Genomic DNA, 17,844 nt, shown 5'->3' on the forward strand with positions numbered 1-17,844 from the left:
CTATACCCATTTATGTGTCAAATAGATCATAGGGTTTCTCTGGTTACTCCTGCCTCCCCCTTTTTGGAACAGAAATCCTATGGTTATGTTCTCCCAATCCATGAAATCTGAGTAAGTTTTGTTAGATCCGTGTAGTACAGGTAATAAGTGATTAGTTGTTTCATCTGTGCAAATGATTTCTGCTAGTAATCTGACTAGGATTAGCGTTCGTGCTAATAATTCCTAGCCAGGCTTGACAATTGATTTTGAATGACCTACATATGTTTGTGCCATTATTTTCTTGAAGATTGGTCTGTACATAGACGAGTGTGCTTAAAAATCGAACCATAATCTCTGGACATGTATAAATAAATAGCCATAAATTCCTAATCCTACTTCACGGCATGTAATTATTGATTTGATGCCAAATTTGTTTTACTATTTGTATAGGTGCTGTCTGACGATGTGGACAACGAGGATGAAAATGGCCAGAGGAGGTACAAGAGGCAAATCCTGAGGGAGCTTTATGCGGGAATGCATAACAGGCGTATTAGGACCTGGAATGGCGGCTATGGATGCCCATTTTGCAACCAAAAACTTCATGACGCGTATCTAAGTATTCTTGCGCATGCAAGAGGACGGGCCGTTGGCTCCTTCAAGCAGAAGTATTCTCGCAGGGTGGCGCACGGCGCGTACGCCGAGTACCTGGAGAAGCTTCAGGATCGTGTCGGGCGCATGTGAGATGAGATGCGGGATGGATCGAACTATGTACGCTTGAGTATGCTTAATGACGGTTGAACTATATACTTATGGTTGAACTATGCTTATGTACGTGTACGCTTATTATCTACTCCCTCCGTCCCATAATATAAGACATTTTTTGACACTAGACTAGTGTCCAAAAACGTCCTACATTATGGGACGGAGGGAGTATGTTTGAGTATGTTAAATATTTTGTCAAATTTTGGTAAAAATTACAACGGGGGACCAATAAACCAGGACAGAGATAGTACGTCAATCACACATGGTTCTCAAAATTGGAACCGTGTGCAATGATTTTCATTTTCCCTGCTGCGTCAATCACACACGGTTCGCTCTAGCAAACCGTCGCCCCCAAAATTCTTTGTGTGACAGAAAACCCTCACCACCCAATTCAAAAAATAAAACCCTCACCATCCCCACGTCACAAAAACCCTCACCCCGCCCGCCACCCCCTCGGCCCCTCCGGTACGTTCCCCATTCACACCTGCACAAGCTCCCCCGTGTCTATGACATGGCACCGCCTATCGCGTCGGACCGGCGGTAAACACTTAGTTCGACGCATGCCGCCACCGCCAGGCTGCCGGCAAAGCCCACCACATTTCGCCACTTCCGCTTGCCGCCGCCTATCGCCATCGACTTTCTCGACGCTGCTCGCGGTCGACCCAGCTCCACTCGGTTGGGAAATCTGCCGTATTGAGGGTTCTTTCTCATGGACGACAAGGTAACTAATTTAGCGAGATATTATCTCATCTCTTATCCCAGTCCATCTGCCTCCTTTAATCACCCGGCGAAAATCGTTGTGAATTCATTTTTATTCGAGCTGATTTGAGGGTTTTCTTTCATTCATAGAATGTACAGTGCGCCGACACTTCAGGACTTTGCGACCACCGCCAGAGAATCCATCTCTCCGTACCAGATTACTTGAGCACGCGCGCGGTATGTTCAATCTCACCCTAAATCGGTTGGCATGGCCTACTTTCCTGAACATATTCTAAATATTGCTACATTTGGATAAAAGGTGCCACATGCACCATATACGTCAAAGGGGATTTTTTTTCCCCTCTTCTTTCTATATTAAGCAAATTAATGATGTATTATTCTTTCGATTACTCTCATTTTTCCATGACATCATGTTTACCCTATCTGTTTAATTATAGATTTTTGTCCTTCGATTTCAACTGTTGTACAGCTCTTTCAATTTGGGCCCATATTTGCATTTTACCATATATTCTTTAACAATCCTATCATTTTCTGTAGAACATCCCTTGCTATGCAACAGATTATGTAGTGCACAATTTTTCCCTTTACATAGATCAAGGCTGCACGGATGTCATACTGCACACAAACCATGGATTTACAATCGTTGCTACTGTAAGACTTGATGAACGTGGTGACTCCTATTTTGGCACTGGCTTTTGGAATGAAATTGCAAAGTTTTATGTACTGAAAGCTGGCACTAAAATTGCACTGCACATAAAAGGGCCTGGTCATGAGATATATGCTAACTTCCCCGGCAAAATCATCCGTCCAGACTTTGTTCGAAGTAAGTTTTCTTTTCAACTATCTGCATATGTTGACTTACCCAGCAATGTAAAATGAATTGTGTAGTATTTAATCAACCAATTGTTATTCCCTTTTCTTACTATATTCCTGCCAAATAACTTCTAGTTACCAATACACTTTTCTATTGCCCTGTTTTAACTAAATATTCCCTGTACTCCCATTTCTATCAGAAAGCGCCGCTGACAGGGAGACTCCGGAGGTGGAGAACGGGGCTGCCAACAAGCGGAGGCGTGGCAAGCTAGAACCGCAAGCGACTCCAGCAGGCCTAGACTTAATCAGTAGCCTCCCCGATGATATGTTGAGAGTCATCATCTCCCTCCTCCCAATCAAGTGTGGGGCGTGGACAACCCTCCTTTCCCGGCGGTGGCGCCCCCTATGGTACTCCAGCCCTCTCGACCTCATCCACACCCACGAGCTCTACCATGGCTATCGCAAAAGCTTGGATGCGTTCTCCAAGATCCTCGGCAGTCACCTTGGCCCAACCAAAGGCCTTAGAATGGGCAAGTTCCGTTCCAACGGCAAGGACCGAGCCAAGCTTGATGACTGGTTCCGATCCCCCGCCCTAGATTAGCTCGAGGAGCTCACTTTTAATGATGGGCATATGCGGTCGCTGCCAACATCCGCACTCCGCCTCGCGCCCACGTTGTGCGTCGCCAAGTTCAGGAACTGCCATTTCCTGCCCCTTAATGACGCGCCCGCTCTTATTCTTCCATGACTGAAGCACCTCGAGCTCGTCGCCATCTGCCTCTCAAAGGGTGACATGGAGCGGCTGCTCCGTGGCTGTACTACACTCGAGTACCTTCGTCTTCAGGCGATCAATGGGTTGAGTACCTTCCACATCACCTCCATGACTCTCCGGACTATTTATGTGTGTTGCTGGTGCGGTAGGAAGACATCACAAGATGTGTACCACGGTATGGTCATCCAGGACACACCTGCACTTGAGAGATTACTTGTAGTTGATCAAGAAGGTCTAACAAGAATCAATGTCATTTCTGTGCTGAAATTGACAGTGGTGGGCTACTCGTCTGACAAATGCTCCGAACTTGTTAGTGGATCCACACCCGTTCAGGTACAACAGCCGCCTTCTACCTCTCCGTCACAAATTAACATTATTTCTAATTTTAAAGATGTTTGTTCGTCTGTCATTCAGAAAATGATTCCGACAAGCTTGACCCCGAAACTGCGCACAGTGAAGGTCTTGGCACTAGAATCTATCGGGCCCGACCTGGAGCATGTTGTCAGTTTCCTGAGATGCATTCCATGCCTGGAGAAGCTATATATCGTGGTGATGTTCCTTTCCTATTAAATTTTAACCATAAGGGAGTTCAATTTCTGACACCTTTTTCCAAGTTTACAATGACAATGTACTACGATTTCTGAAGGTTCTTTTGGAGGATTTCAGTACATACATGTCCCCCCCCATATTGGTTGCTTGATCCATATGGTTACGATCAATAAGCATTTCTCCTTTGGATTCTTCTGTACTAGTTTTCTTAGGGAACTTTTCATCCACTCCAACCTCTTGTGAAGAAGGCTACATTTTTCTATAATGTAATCAAATGCCCATGTTAATCATGTCAGATCGAAGATGGCATCTTAGTGCATTTTACAAATCCTGCAGACCAAATAGCTAAGCATGTAGTAGTGTTCAAAACTTCATGTAGGCACTAACACGTTTTCTTATTTTGCAGATAAGATTAGGCCCAGTGGTGGATAATGTGATACAATATAACAATCACGTCGAATGCCTAGATCTGCATCTCTCAGAAATTACTTTGAACTCCTACTAAGGGACCTTACCGGAGATTATATTCGCCAGGTTCTTTGTTCTCGGAGCAAGGGTGCTGAAGGAAATGAGGTTTGCCCTACATTTATTTCACAAAATTGAATGGTTTGTTGATCAGCGCCGGCGCCTGCGACGGAATGGAGTAGGCTCCAAAAATGTTGAATTTCATTTTGGAACTTCAGATGAAAGAGTAATCGGAAGTCATCGTGTCAACCCCATACATGACTTCTCAGTGGCTGACCCCTTTGCAAAAATTGTGAGGTTTCGAAGCCAGACTTAGAAGCGGTGATATTAGTTTGAACCTCTCTGATATCCATGTTCAACGGATCAGCACGAGCGTTTGCAGCTGATGAGCTGAATTTCATTTCTAATATCAGTTTGAACCTTGTAATCTTCGAATTTGAGCCATATAACTCTGGAATTTGAACCTTGTAACATTTCGAGCTTTTGTGGTACAATCGTTGAAATGGCATCGTATGAGACTCGTATATTGCTAGCACTATTTTGACCTTAATATGCAATGGTCTTAGATTTTATTAACCATTCTCGAATCAGTTTACCATGTCGATCTCACAGCACACGATCTGTATAGCTAACTCAACTGCGATCTTCGACATTATTGCACACAGTTGGTTTCTTCCACCGTGTGCACTGTAGAGCGCAGAATTAATTATCGCACTCGAGTGTCCATCATCACCCTTCTGTGTAACTTTGACCTCATCACCCAAGGGTAAACTTATGACCGAAGTCATTCCACACACTTCATTTTTACAAAGCTTTTTGCCAATAAACGCCCATAATTTGTCCCTATTCTAGCCGACGCATGGCCAAACTAGCTGGGCGGGAAGCTTGCGCGGTAAACAGCGCGGTAGCGCGGCAACAGGCTCACCGATGATACATTTGGCGCCTCTTCGAGCCCACGTGTGCGGTGTGGTGTTGTCAAGCGTGCACTGGAATCCTCCGCTATGAACGTCGTGACAAGACATGACGATTACAGGCCGGCCGGTCCCCATTTATTACAGTGGCCATTTAACCTGCCCTTCTGTCTCTTCAACCTTTCGATCGCGCCCCACCATTGCAAGAAGCTCACCCACCACGAGAAATTGTTAGAGGGTATCCTGCGCGGCTCCAATGGTGCTCCGAGCGGCTGCCGACGACGAGCAGCAGTTCACCATGCGTGTCGTGGTGGACACCCACAGAAGGTTCATGGACCTCTCGGTGGTGTACACCAACGACCCGGTCTGGGTGGAGCACTCCATCCACATCATGGAGTTGTTGCTTTCCGCGGAGAAGTACAAGGTGGTCGGATTCGACCTCGAATACACCCGCGCTCGTGCCGGGTCTCGTCCCAAGGTCGCCGTTGCCCAGATGTGGGTGTGCCACCACGTCCTCGTCTACCACTACTGCCTGGCCACAAGGCCTTGCGAGCGTTTCGCCAGGTTTGTCAACAGCCCCCACTACAGTTCGCTACGGTGGACATCACCAACGATGTAAAGGTGCTCGAGAATTCGGGCATCGCCTACGAGAATCTTGTCGACATCCAGGGCCAATACAAGATCTGGGGAAGCAAGGAGCATGAGAAGGACTCACTGGTTCACCTCGCCGAGGCCATCATCGACCCCTACTACAGAGACATGAAGGATTCTTACAACAAGGACAAGCGTGCCTGACACTCGGCCTGGATGGAGAAACTCGACAAAGCTCACGTCGTATACGCGGCCAAGGAGGCGTACACGAGCTACGACATGTACATGCGGATCGTTGACATGAGGAAGTGCCTCCTTCCCCAAAACGGCCAGGGATCCAGCCGGAAGCAGAGCAATGGCAAGCGTCGTCACAACAATAACTAGATGATTAGATCCTCGTTTCTCCTACTTTAGTATGCATGTAATTGCTTTCTTTGGTGTGTGGAAATGTTATGTGTGTAGTCACTTGTGTTGTATGCTTAATTTTGGTTATGCAATGCTGTCTTTTTAAGTATATATGTTGATGCTCTGTAGACAGAGCATAGATGTTGTGCGGACAAAGAAAATCACATCGCACACGGACTAGACAATGGAACCCGTCGGTGATGTTTTCATCAATCACTCACAATTGTATACTAGCAATCGTTTGCTCATAACACGCACGGGTTGTTAGCAGTAATCGTCTGTGTTGTTATCGGTGTTCGCACACATTTCCGATTACAGAACTGTTTGCCTCGTATCACACACATCTTGTTCATTTGAACCGTTTATGTTCTCATGTCTCAACGCAAACAGTTCATCCGAGTGAACCGCATGCCGTATATCGCACACACCTTTGATCTGGCTGGCCGTTTCTTTTGTATTGCCTAATCACAAACAGTTCATCTGAGTGAACCGTATGTTGTACATCGCACACACCTTCATCTGGCTGCCCATTTCTTTTGTTCCTCCTCATCGCAAATGGTTAATTGAGCTGAACCGTATGCCACGCATCACACACGCAACTAAAATTTGAACCGTCTTTGATGCATCCTTCATCACAAACGTTTTGCACCTTTTTTGACGGGTTTTTTACACCACTGTTTGCGATTATGGCATCGCACACAGTTTCGTCGAAGGGTCTCTGATCGTAGTGTCGCGTTAGCAGCATCCTGCAGTAGTGATGTGTAGGTCTTATGCTCACAACCTTATACTTGTGCTTGGGATCTCATCTTGGTAATAAACATGGCCCTAGAAGACAACCTTTACAATGTGGTCACAACATCGTGAAGTGCGGGATATGTTCAAAGTACGTCACGACCGGTCAGGACCTGCATCGAGAGTCAGTTGTTCAACTAATGTCCTTACCATCACCCGGGGTTACCTCGGTTATTAAGAATTACTTCGGACAAAAGCATTCGACATTTAATGACCACACCTCATTTATCCTCAAGGAATTGGTTTCTGCTATCGTACTAATCGTTTCTCTCACTGTTGTTCAGAATAGTGTTCTTATCTCCTCCTTGATTGATCTATGGGATACTACGTACCCACAAAGCCTTAGAACGAGAAGAAGACAAAAGACAACTCCATTGCAATCGCACACATACAAATAATACGCAAAGTGATTCCAACAATTGCGTGCACAAATACATAGGGTTGCAAGGCCTTGCGTCAACCATTACCTTAGCGAATTCCTCACACATGGCGATCAGATCGCAAAATGAACTCATTAAAGATGATATTTAGATGAATGATTGATTGATAATATGTCTTACAATAGTCTTGATTGTGATGCATCGATTGCAAGTATGACTAACTTGGAGAGAATGGTTGCGGTGATGAAGGTGGTAGCGACTATGGAGATGATGAAGGAAATATGCCCTAGAGGCAATAATAAAGTTGTTATTTATATTTCCTTTTATCATGATAAATGTTTATTATTCATGCTAGAATTGTATTAACCGGAAATTTAGTACATGTGTGTATACATAGACAAACAGAGTGTCCCTAGTATGCCTCTACTAGACTAGCTCGTTAATCAAAGATGGTTAAGTTTCCTAGCCATAGACATGTGTTGTCATTTGATGAACGGGATCACATCATTAGAGAATGATGTGATGGACAAGACCCATCCCTTAGCTTAGCACTATGATCGTTTAGTTTATTGCTATTGCTTTATTCATGACTTGTACATGCTCCTATGACTATGAGATTATGCAACTCCCAAATACCAGAGGAAAACTTAGTGTGTTATCAAACGTCACAACGTAACTGGGTGATTATAAAGATGCTCTACAGGTGTCTCCGATGGTATTTGTTGAGTTGGCACAGATTGAGATTAGGATTTGTCACTCCGATTGTCGGAGAGGTTTCTCTGGGCCCTCTCGGTAATGCACATCACTATAAGCCTTGCAAGCAATGTGACTAATGAGTTAGTTGCGGGATGATGCATTACAGAACGAGTAAAGAGAGTTGCCGGTAACGAGATTGAACAAGGTATGATGATACCGACGATCGAATCTCGGGCAAGTAACATACCGATGACAAAGGGAACAACGTATGTTGTTGTGCGGTTTGACCGATAAAGATCTTCATAGAATATGTAGGAGCCAATATGAGCATCCAGTTTCCGCTATTGGTTATTGACCGGAGATGTGTCTCGGTCATGTCTACATAGTTCTCGAACCCGTAGGGTCCGCACGCTTAATGTTCGATGACGATTGGTATTATGAGTTTATGTGATTTGATGTACCGAAGGTTGTTCGGTATCCCGGATGAGATCACGGACATGCGAGGAGTCTCGAAATGGCCGAGACATAAATATTCATATATTGGAAGGTTATATTCGGACACCGGAATGGTTCGGGTCGTATCGGATAAGTTACGGAGTACCGGGGGTTACCGGAACCCCCCCCCCCCCCCCGGAAGCTACTGGGCCTCATGGGCCTCAGTGGAGAAGAGAGAGGGCTGGCCAGGAGGTGGCGCCCCCCCCCTTTCCCCAATCCGAATTGGACAAGGGGAGGGGGCGGCGCCCCCTCCTTCCTTCTCTCCTCCTCCTCCTTCCCCCCTTTTCCTACTTGGACTAGGAAAGGGGGAAACCTACTCTACTAGGAGTAGGATTCCTTCCCCCTTGGCGCGCCCCTTGTGGCCGGCCGGCCTGCTCCTCCTCCCCTCCTTTATATAAGGGGAGGGGGGCACCCCATAGACACACAAGTTGATCTTTAGCCGTGTGCGGTGCCCCCCTCCATAGTTTTCCACCTCAGTCATATTCTCGTAGTGCTTAGGCGAGGCCCTGCGTCGGTAACTTCATCATCACCGTCACCACGCCGTCGTGCTGACGAAACTCTCCCTCAGCCTCAGCTGGATCTAGAGTTCGAGGGACGTCACCAAGTTGAACGTGTGCAGATCGCAGAGGTGCCGTGCGTTCGGTACTTGATCGGTTGGATCGCGAAGACGTTCGACTACATCAACCACGTTACTAAACGCTTCCGCTTTCGGTCTACGAGGGTACGTGGACACACTCTCCCCGCTCGTTACTATGCTTCTCCTAGATAGATCTTGCGTGATCGTAGATTTTTTTTTAAATACTACGTTCCCCGACAGATGAGACGAGAAATGACGGCGGCTAAGGTTGGAAGATGGCTTCTAGTTCTATGTTCCGCAAATGGTTGCTCTCCTATTGAGCTTCTGACATGGCTCCCTTTGTAAAAGTTGTCTAGGTGAACGCCCTGGTGTCAATGCCGTGCGATATAACCACTGATATTAGCGCGTGCGCTTGTACCATGCATCGTCTTGCACTCTTGATTGATCCTGGCACCTCCTGTTGACCTGCCTTGTTCACCACGCTTTCTATTTTCTTCTATGTGACGACGTTCTTCCATGTTTAGGCCCATTTCTTGTGGAAACACATTAAGCAAAGAATTTCGTAATTTTCTGCATTCATTAGTCATTAGTATCGATATCTGAGTGATTCTCTCAAAAATTCTAGAGTTATCTGGTTAAAAATGGTTGAATAAGCCCAAAAGTAACGCTCATCCCACCAAAGTTTGTTACCATGTTGGAGGTTGATTTATCGATTGCTAAGATGCATCTTATAGTGTCAGGCGTACTTGGATCGTCAAAGTTTCCTTCACAAAAAATAGATCTTGTGCTCTTATTGAAAGATCGGGACATCCTAGAGTATGTCAGCCCAACAATACTCGGCAATATAACAAATTTTGTAGTAGACATTATTGACGCCGCCACATCAAGGATGGCGCAGCTAACCTTGAGTCCGATGCAAAAGCATGTGGAAGCGAGGCGGTGCTAGTGGCCGATAGCTATCTCGCTGCCTTGGTGACGGGTCCTCTTATTTGGATTTGCTACCGGAACAATTAGGCATGTCGTCTCTCCCGGATCAATTGCCTTCCTCGTATTGCTTCACATGATTCAGTGTTTCGCATTGCCTCCTACCGATTAGGGTGATTCATGCCTCTCAGCCTGATTTTGCACACCGCATCAACAAGCGAAAGTTGGAGCCAACTTCAATGTCGTGTTTCCAACGAGTGTTCCTTGTGGTGGTATGTGTCCACTCGGATTCAGGTCATTGGTACCGGTGCTCGTATTTTCCCGAATTTATATTAAAAAATGTTTATGTTATTCTTTCTTTGATAGGTGACGTGCTCATTAATAGTATGGTACGTATATGACTTTATCAATTTCGAGATTTGTCAACTTTCTTTGGAAATGATTACAAGCATGTCTTGTGGAGCTTGTCAATCTTCGCCCTATGGGATTGTGGAGTTTCAACTTTTTCATAAGGACGCTTTATTACTTAAAAGGTTTAAGCATGCATCCGGACTCTGCATAACTATGATGCACACAACCAAACAATGTCCTCTCACAAAAATAAAAAATAAAAATATGCGAACTACAAAAAAAATGTAGAGTATGTATAACGCCTAAACTGGAAGGGGGCCAATCCTAAGATCATGCTGTCACCCATGTTGGTAAAAGTATCCCTCGATGTCGCCTCCAATCATGCACACACCTTTGTAAATAGGTCTTGATTCTCCACATGTTGTAGAGAGGGCCATAAACGAAGAGTCCCGGTACATCTGTAGATAACCTGCATAAGAGAAATACTTTTATCATTAAAAATCTTATGATTTCTAAATAGCCAAAATGATCAAATAACGACAAGCGCTCCCATCCTGAGAAGAGTTTTAAATCTGATCAATCCGATGTAACCAGTTGACAAATATATCAGCAACACTACAAGGAGGATATAAGCCAAAAGATATTTGTATGACTGACCATATAGAACGAGCCGATTTGCATTCGAGGAACAAATGTTTTATTGTATCATCATGTTGACAAAAGACATATTGCGTACTTCCATATCAATTCCTTTTAATAAAGTTACTCCCTCTGTCTCAGTTTACAAGTCCTACGCGTATACCTAGATTGCCAATTTGATCACCCTAATATAAACAATATAACACAAAAAGTATATCTTTTGAAAATAGAACATCTGAAGTTTATATTGGTATATTTTTTTGTAATATATGACTTGCATTAGGTTGGTCAAATTAACGACTCAGGGGTACGCGCACACCCTGTAAACTGAGAGAGAGGGAGTATCTTTAGTAAACATGACCTGTAGATAATTAATTAAGTTCCATGCTTCACCGCAAAAAGAAAAACAAGTTCCATGCTTGCCTACAAAAATCAGTCTCCTGAGCAAATGTACTAAGTGATTAGATACTATACCAATGAAGCTTCTACGAAACCCCTGGCCTACTTGGCACGTCCAAGGAGTTATCAGGAGACGTATGCCCAGTGCACTGTCACAGTCATCGTTATATTTCTGGTGATGTTTCTCCCGTTTGGTCTGGGACATAGACATGAACTAACGCTATGAATTTCACACCGGCATGGTAGCTAGCTAGCCAGGCCTTTATGAAGTTGGCCAAATAGTACGCGTGCGTACCGGCACGCTAGTGTTGTCTTCCGTCTTCCACTAATCCACCTTCAGACCCGCTGCTTACATGACCAATCAAAGCACTGTCTTGCTTAACAAAAAAACAAAGCGCGGTCATTTCCCCGTCCTACGCACACCAAGATGTCAGACTAATTTGTTAAACTGGATCCCTAACTAATGATTACCCCATTGACATGCCTACAATCTCATCATCAGACAGCAATATTTAGACCACACACCACTACTAGCAATTTTATAATTATAAGCTTACTAGTATACCACTGGTACTACCCTCTCCATTCCAAAATATAATGCCTCCGCGTTTTTTAAGGTCTAACTTTGATAATAAATTTAACCAACGAGACCGATTGCGGTGAAAGAAAAAATATATAATTGAAAACTTCTTTTGAATATGAATTTACTGGTATAACTTTTGCTCCGCCCGCAGTCGGTCCCGTTGGTTAAATTTATATTCAAAATTAAAGCATGAAAATAAAAGAAGCGCTATATTTTAAAACGGAGGAAGTACTAGTAGATACTCTCCGGCCGTAAGGGATTCCAGTCTGTGCAAGCGACAACGCACGGCAGGAAGGACTTCGCTCTCCGATTCGCTTCACTGGATACAAGATGCAAGGTAGTAGGTTGCTCAAAAAAAAGATGCAAAGGCAGTACGACACTCGAATCTCATGATCAGCTCACGACTTGAGTTAAGTTTTCGAGGACTTGAGTCGATCCAGCCGAGGTACTAGCGAGTACTAGTACTAGCTAGCTAGCACAACGAGGGTGGGCGCGACGCCACCACCAAGCACGCATCCCGTCACGCGTCGCGCGTCAGATACGGCGCTGACCGCTGCGCGCGACATGTCTCACTCTGCACGCATAGATGGCCGTGAATCCCACTCTTGGTGAAACGATGGACGGGAGGAGAGAAATGCCGATCGATCGGGTGGGATTTACCTCGTAGAGAGCCTAATTCGGGCAGGTAAAATGGGCAGGAAAAGAAGCCGAGGGCGAACCGCGCTAGGCTCTAGAAGCGGGGAGGAGACAAACAAGTCGCGGGCAGAGCGAGGCCAGGACGAGAAGCGACGGCGAGCAGTTTAGCGCCGTCCGTACGTATACCTGCCGAGCGGCGAGCACCCGCTACACCTACACTGCCGCTGGCCCCTGCTTGCACGGTCCCACCTGCAGCCTCAGGCCAACCGCCGAGCCCGTGCCGTGTGGTGGCAGATACAGGAGTAGGCGAATAAATACTCGTACTACAAGATACGGACAAGTACTCGTACTCTACTAGTGAGAGCCCAGCAGCGCAGGGGCCTTTTCACGGGGAAGCTAACAGAAGCAGCAGCAGCATCAGCTGTGGCAAATTTGACAAATTTGACCTATAATCGAAATCAAATCACAGAATGAACTGGTTACGAAACTATTTCACTCCCCTGACCCTTTTGTGTAGCGCCCAGGCGCTGCACTAGTGCAACGCCCAGGAGCTAGGCGCTGCACTGTGTAGTGTGGCGCCTAGCTCTCAGGCGCTGCACGCTGACTTGGGCACATATGGGTGCGACGCTGGCCGTGTAGCGCCTATCTGGGAGGCGTTGCACAGTAGGTGTAGCGCCGGCGTGGCGGGCACTACACAAAAGGGTCAGGGGGTGAAATAGTTTCGCAACCAGTTCATTCTGTAATTTGATTTCGATTATAGGTCAAAATTGTCAAATTTGCCCATCAGCTGTTGCGTCCAAGAAGCGTAGCTCGGCACACCTAAAGCGGAACCAACCAACGGACTCACACACTCTGTCGCGGCGGACCCTACTACTGTACTGCCAAAAAAGAAAGTGAGAGAGCTGCTGAGTGTACAGGGCCGCTGAAACCGAACCGGATGCATTGCCAATGGGCAAATGGCACTGTGACCAACAACAATTTAGGTTTTCTAACTATTCAAGTGTTACCCTCAAAACAAAACAAAACTATTCAAGTGTTCAATGGATCAATTGTTGTTTTATCCCAGCAAATTGTAGGAGCCAGAGCATTGGCAGTTTCGCGAACTTAAGTGGTGAGCTGTTACGAGGACTGTAAAGTTCAACAAAGCGTAGCTTAATGGCACGGGCCAAATCCCAGTGAGAGATATGATAGAAGAAAAACTAAGCAGAGTAACATGTAGATACAGTGGACAAAAATGAATCGGGCTGTTCAGCTAATTCAGTCCTACCAATCACAATAATGTATTGTAACCGGAAAAATAAGCGAAAAACCGAGATTTTTTTATTGCTCGACTGTCCTCGACCTGGATCTTGCATGGATGAAGAGCCCTTGCCTCGAATCCATCCATGCATGCTGATTGCTGAAGCTGGGCTTCCAATCCCATGAGCTCTTCTGAGCACATCTGGCGATCGATCTGGACGATGGCTGGTCACAAGTCAGAACAGCTGACCTCACTGTCTGGTGCTGCCGAACTCGGCGTCGTACACGGCGGAGAGCTCGAAGTCGTCGTCGAACGCGGCCGGCACGTTGAGATCGAAGGACCCGAAGCTGTCGCCGCATTTCGCCGGGGGCGGCGAGGGGGCGAGCGCGCCGCCGAACGGCATGTGCGCGCGCTTGTGGCCGCCCAGGGCCTGCCCGGAGCCGAACACGCGGAAGCAGAACGGACACTCGTGGACGATCGGGGCGTCGGCGCGGTGGGCCTTGCCAGCCGGCGGTGGCACGCAGCCGCCCTTGCCTTTCTTGACGCTGGCGCGGTGGCCGCCGAGGGCCTGGTACGATCGGAACACCTTCTTGCATGCGCCGCACTGGTGCCTGGCGCGTGGGTGCACGAGCACCGGCGTCGCCTCGGCGTAGTAAGCCTCGCCGGCCACGTCGCGGCCGTCCTCGTCCTCGTCGAACACGTTGGCGCCGTCGTTGTTTTGCTCGGCCTCCGAGGCCCAGCGGGGCTCCGGCTCGGATCTGGACCGCGTCCACGAGTCCCGAGACAGCATCACGAGCGACATGGCCACGTCCTCCTCCTGGGTCGAATCGGAGACGGTGCTTGCCGGCTCGGGATCCGGCACAGGCGGCGGCGCGCGCCGCCGTGCCCGCTTGGAGCGCCGTCGGCTCACGGCGAACCCCGCGCCACCGCGCGGGGACTCCGTGTCGCTCTCGCCGTCCTGCACGACCGACGACTCGCCGGCCGCCGCGGTGACCCCGCCGAAGCATCCACCTGAGAATTCAGCCGCGCCTACCTTGCAGCTTCTCTCGGGATCCTCACGCAGGACCCAGGACAGCCGTTTCGGTTGAGCTGGCTTACCATCCGTGTCCGTCGACGAGGTGGACGCCAAGGACAGTGGCGGCGACTGCTGCTGCGGTGGCGGCGTCGAGTACGCAGCAGCTGCGGCAGCCGCCATGACATGGGAGCGCATGTGGCCGCCCAGGGCACGGCCATTCTGGAACCGCCGGAAGCAGAGCTTGCAGGTGTGCCTGTCCATCGCGAACCGAGCAAGACCAATCCCAACACAGGGCAATGGAGCAGCAGAGATCAGGTACCGCAATGCTTGGAATCACGAGCAGCTTGCTGGCTTTGCTCCTCTCTTGCTTGCTCAGCCGAGGGACAACTGATAGTCCAACGGGGAAGATCCAAGCAGAAGAAGTGTGAGAGGTGGAAGAGGAAGAGAGAGTGGGGAGCTTAAAAGGCAGAGTAGTAGGTGACAAGCAAGCATCCCTCCACCTCCGCCAAGGAGAGAGGAAGAAACAAGTGGGGAGGCGGTGAGAAAGTTGCTTCGGCGCATCCCACACTTAAATACGCAGCAATGCAAATGGCCGAGCAGTCGAAAACAAGGCAGAGTTTTATGGCATTTCACGTTGCAAAACCGAAGAATCGGGAAATTAACTGCTCGAGCAAAACGGCCCACCTGCAAGCGCCACGAAACCGACGCGAAAAATTGGGCTGTAAAACTGGCAAGATCAAGAAGATCGCCGGCTTTTTGGAAGATCTTCAATTCAATTTGGTCATGCGCCATACTACGAGCATATCCGTTGCTGGCGGGAGTAACGCCCGTCACGATCCCGTACGTTTGGCCTCGCTTTTAGCAGAGAATTAAGGAGCGGAGGATCGGCTGTCGAACGCATCTTGAGGACGGAGGGAAAAACTCGGGGGAAATTATTTATTTATTTATTGGCTGTGCGTGTGGGATACTCCACTAAGCTGTTTTATAAAGATTTGACCATCAAGAGGGGTTTATGTTATGTGGCCTCATCAAGGCCAGAAACAGACCGTATTAATCCTGGAGATACTGACATACTGCTGCCGAAACAAATCAAATCCCGAATTCAATTCCTTCTCCGATTGCTCTGAATGTATGTCTATCTTGGTGTCACGATTTGGCAACACATGTCTCCGTCGTCAGCTTACAATTTTGCTTTTGTTTTTGGGAAGACATGCTTGCACAATGGGCAAAGGTCACTGCGGCATGTGCCTGTACACAGCTGCACATCAAATGCTAGATCGATCCATTGTTGCTAGTGCTGGTACAGGCAGGGCATACGGTCTAGTCTCACATGGACGTCGGCGGATCCGAACTACCAGGATCCAGATTAGACATGTAGACTCAGTATATATGGTGTAAAAAATCTGGGTTACAGTTAATGCGTCACGGGTAAATATCAACATATTGCCTGCAGTACAATCTTAGAATAGAAGCAATGAGAGAACGGTAAATTATTGGGAAAACAAAATGCGCAGATGGGATCTTAGGTTGGATGGGAATGAAAAGCTGCTGTTTTGTCTTGCTTTGATTTCTTCTTCCGTTTTGGTTGGGTCGGCCACACCAGAAAGACGTCCTACCAGCGCAGAGCAAGCACGGGACGCGAACGAACAAAGAAAAGGCTGTCATCTGTTTCTGTAGCCAATATTTGATTAAAAGAATCGCCCATAAAGTCAGCCGCTGGGATCATGCGTCGTCCCCTCCCAGTCACAGTTCACAGCTAACAGCCGGTCACCCTATTTTCGGAGTAGTACTAAGTGAGAAGATTCATGCCATTTCAGAGTATATACCTCTGTCAGACTGTAACCTCTTTCAGATTTGATGCCTGTTTGCCTCAGAAAATTTGATTTCCGTTTGGGGAAGTAATTTTCATCAGTTTCTTGTAGTATTAATGTAGAAAGAGATTCATTTCGCAAAAAAAGAAGTAGAAAGGGATTCCTCACTTGTTTTACTAAGGACATCTTCAACACTGACCCATAAATTTACTCCGGCATCCGTCTGCAGGCAGGAGAGGACCAGTCCGTGCACACTAATGCGGGAGGCGGCCATCCAACTCTGTACGCATACGTTTGAGAAGCTGGATCGAGTCCTCGCTGGCGTCGAATGGGAGCAGAAGTTTCCCCTTGTGACGGTCCAAGCGTTATCACATGCGATCTCCGACCATACCCCATTGCTGGTTGACTCTGGAGAAGCAACGCATGTGGGAAATAAGAACATTTTTTATTTCGAATTAGCGTGGTTTGAAAGAGAAGGGTTTCTGGATCTGATAGCAAGAGAATGGGCTAAAGATTCAGAGGGAGGTCGTATGTCGAAAGATGGCAGAATAAGATAAGGCACCTACGACAGTTCTTACATGGATGGGCCAAACATTTGAGTGGGATATATAAGGTGGAGAAGGAAAGGCTCCTTCTACTTATTCAATCCCTAGATTTAAAAGCCTAGTCCTCCATTCTAGATACCAGGGAGTTGGAAACTAAAGTGGAGGCGGAAATGAGACTGAAAGAACTGCTTCAAGAGGAGGAATTGAAGTGGGCACTGCGAGCTAAAGTTCAAATCGTTCAAGGGGATGATAACACTCAATTCTTTCATATGATTGCGAATGGAAAATATCGAAAGAAGAGAATCTTTCAGCTCGAGCAAAATGAAGGGACGATTGTAGGACAGGAGAACCTAAAATTATATATCACCAATTACTATAAGCAGTTGTTTGGGCCTCCTGAGGATAATTTCGTATCCTTGGAGGAGTCGAGGGTTGAGGATATTCCTCGGCTAGCTACGGATGAGAACGATATCTCGACCGTCCCATTTTCGGAGAAAGAGGTGTTTGAAGCAATTTCACAAATGAAGAATAATAAAGCTTGAGGGCCGGATGGTTTTCCGGCGGAGTTTTACAAAAAGTGCTGGCACATTATTAAGGGTGACTTGCTCCCGATGTTCCATGATATATTCTCTAGATAGTTGCAGCTGTTTCACTTGAATTATGGAACAATTGCTTTGCTTCCTAAGAAAACAGAGGCCGTGCGGATTGAACAGTTCAGGCTGATCTGTCTTCTTAATGTCAGCTTTAAAATTTTCACGAAGGTTGGGACTAATAGGCTTACGCAGATTGCGCATTCT

At 47.1% G+C, this 17,844-nt stretch overlaps 1 protein-coding gene across 1 annotated transcript; it reads right to left on the reverse strand.

Moving 5' to 3' along the window:
• Positions 1–13,530: 13,530 nt before the first annotated feature.
• LOC109781590 (zinc finger protein ZAT9) lies at positions 13,531–15,397 on the reverse strand. Its single transcript, XM_020340184.4, has one exon. It carries the CDS (start codon positions 14,950–14,952, stop codon positions 13,927–13,929), a length of 1,026 nt encoding a protein of 341 aa, XP_020195773.1. The 5' UTR covers positions 14,953–15,397; the 3' UTR covers positions 13,531–13,926.
• Between the last annotated feature and the right edge of the window lie 2,447 nt (positions 15,398–17,844).

The sequence above is a fragment of the Aegilops tauschii genome, chromosome 1 (genome assembly GCF_002575655.3).
Source record: "Aegilops tauschii subsp. strangulata cultivar AL8/78 chromosome 1, Aet v6.0, whole genome shotgun sequence".
Classification (NCBI taxonomy): domain Eukaryota; kingdom Viridiplantae; phylum Streptophyta; class Magnoliopsida; order Poales; family Poaceae; genus Aegilops; species Aegilops tauschii.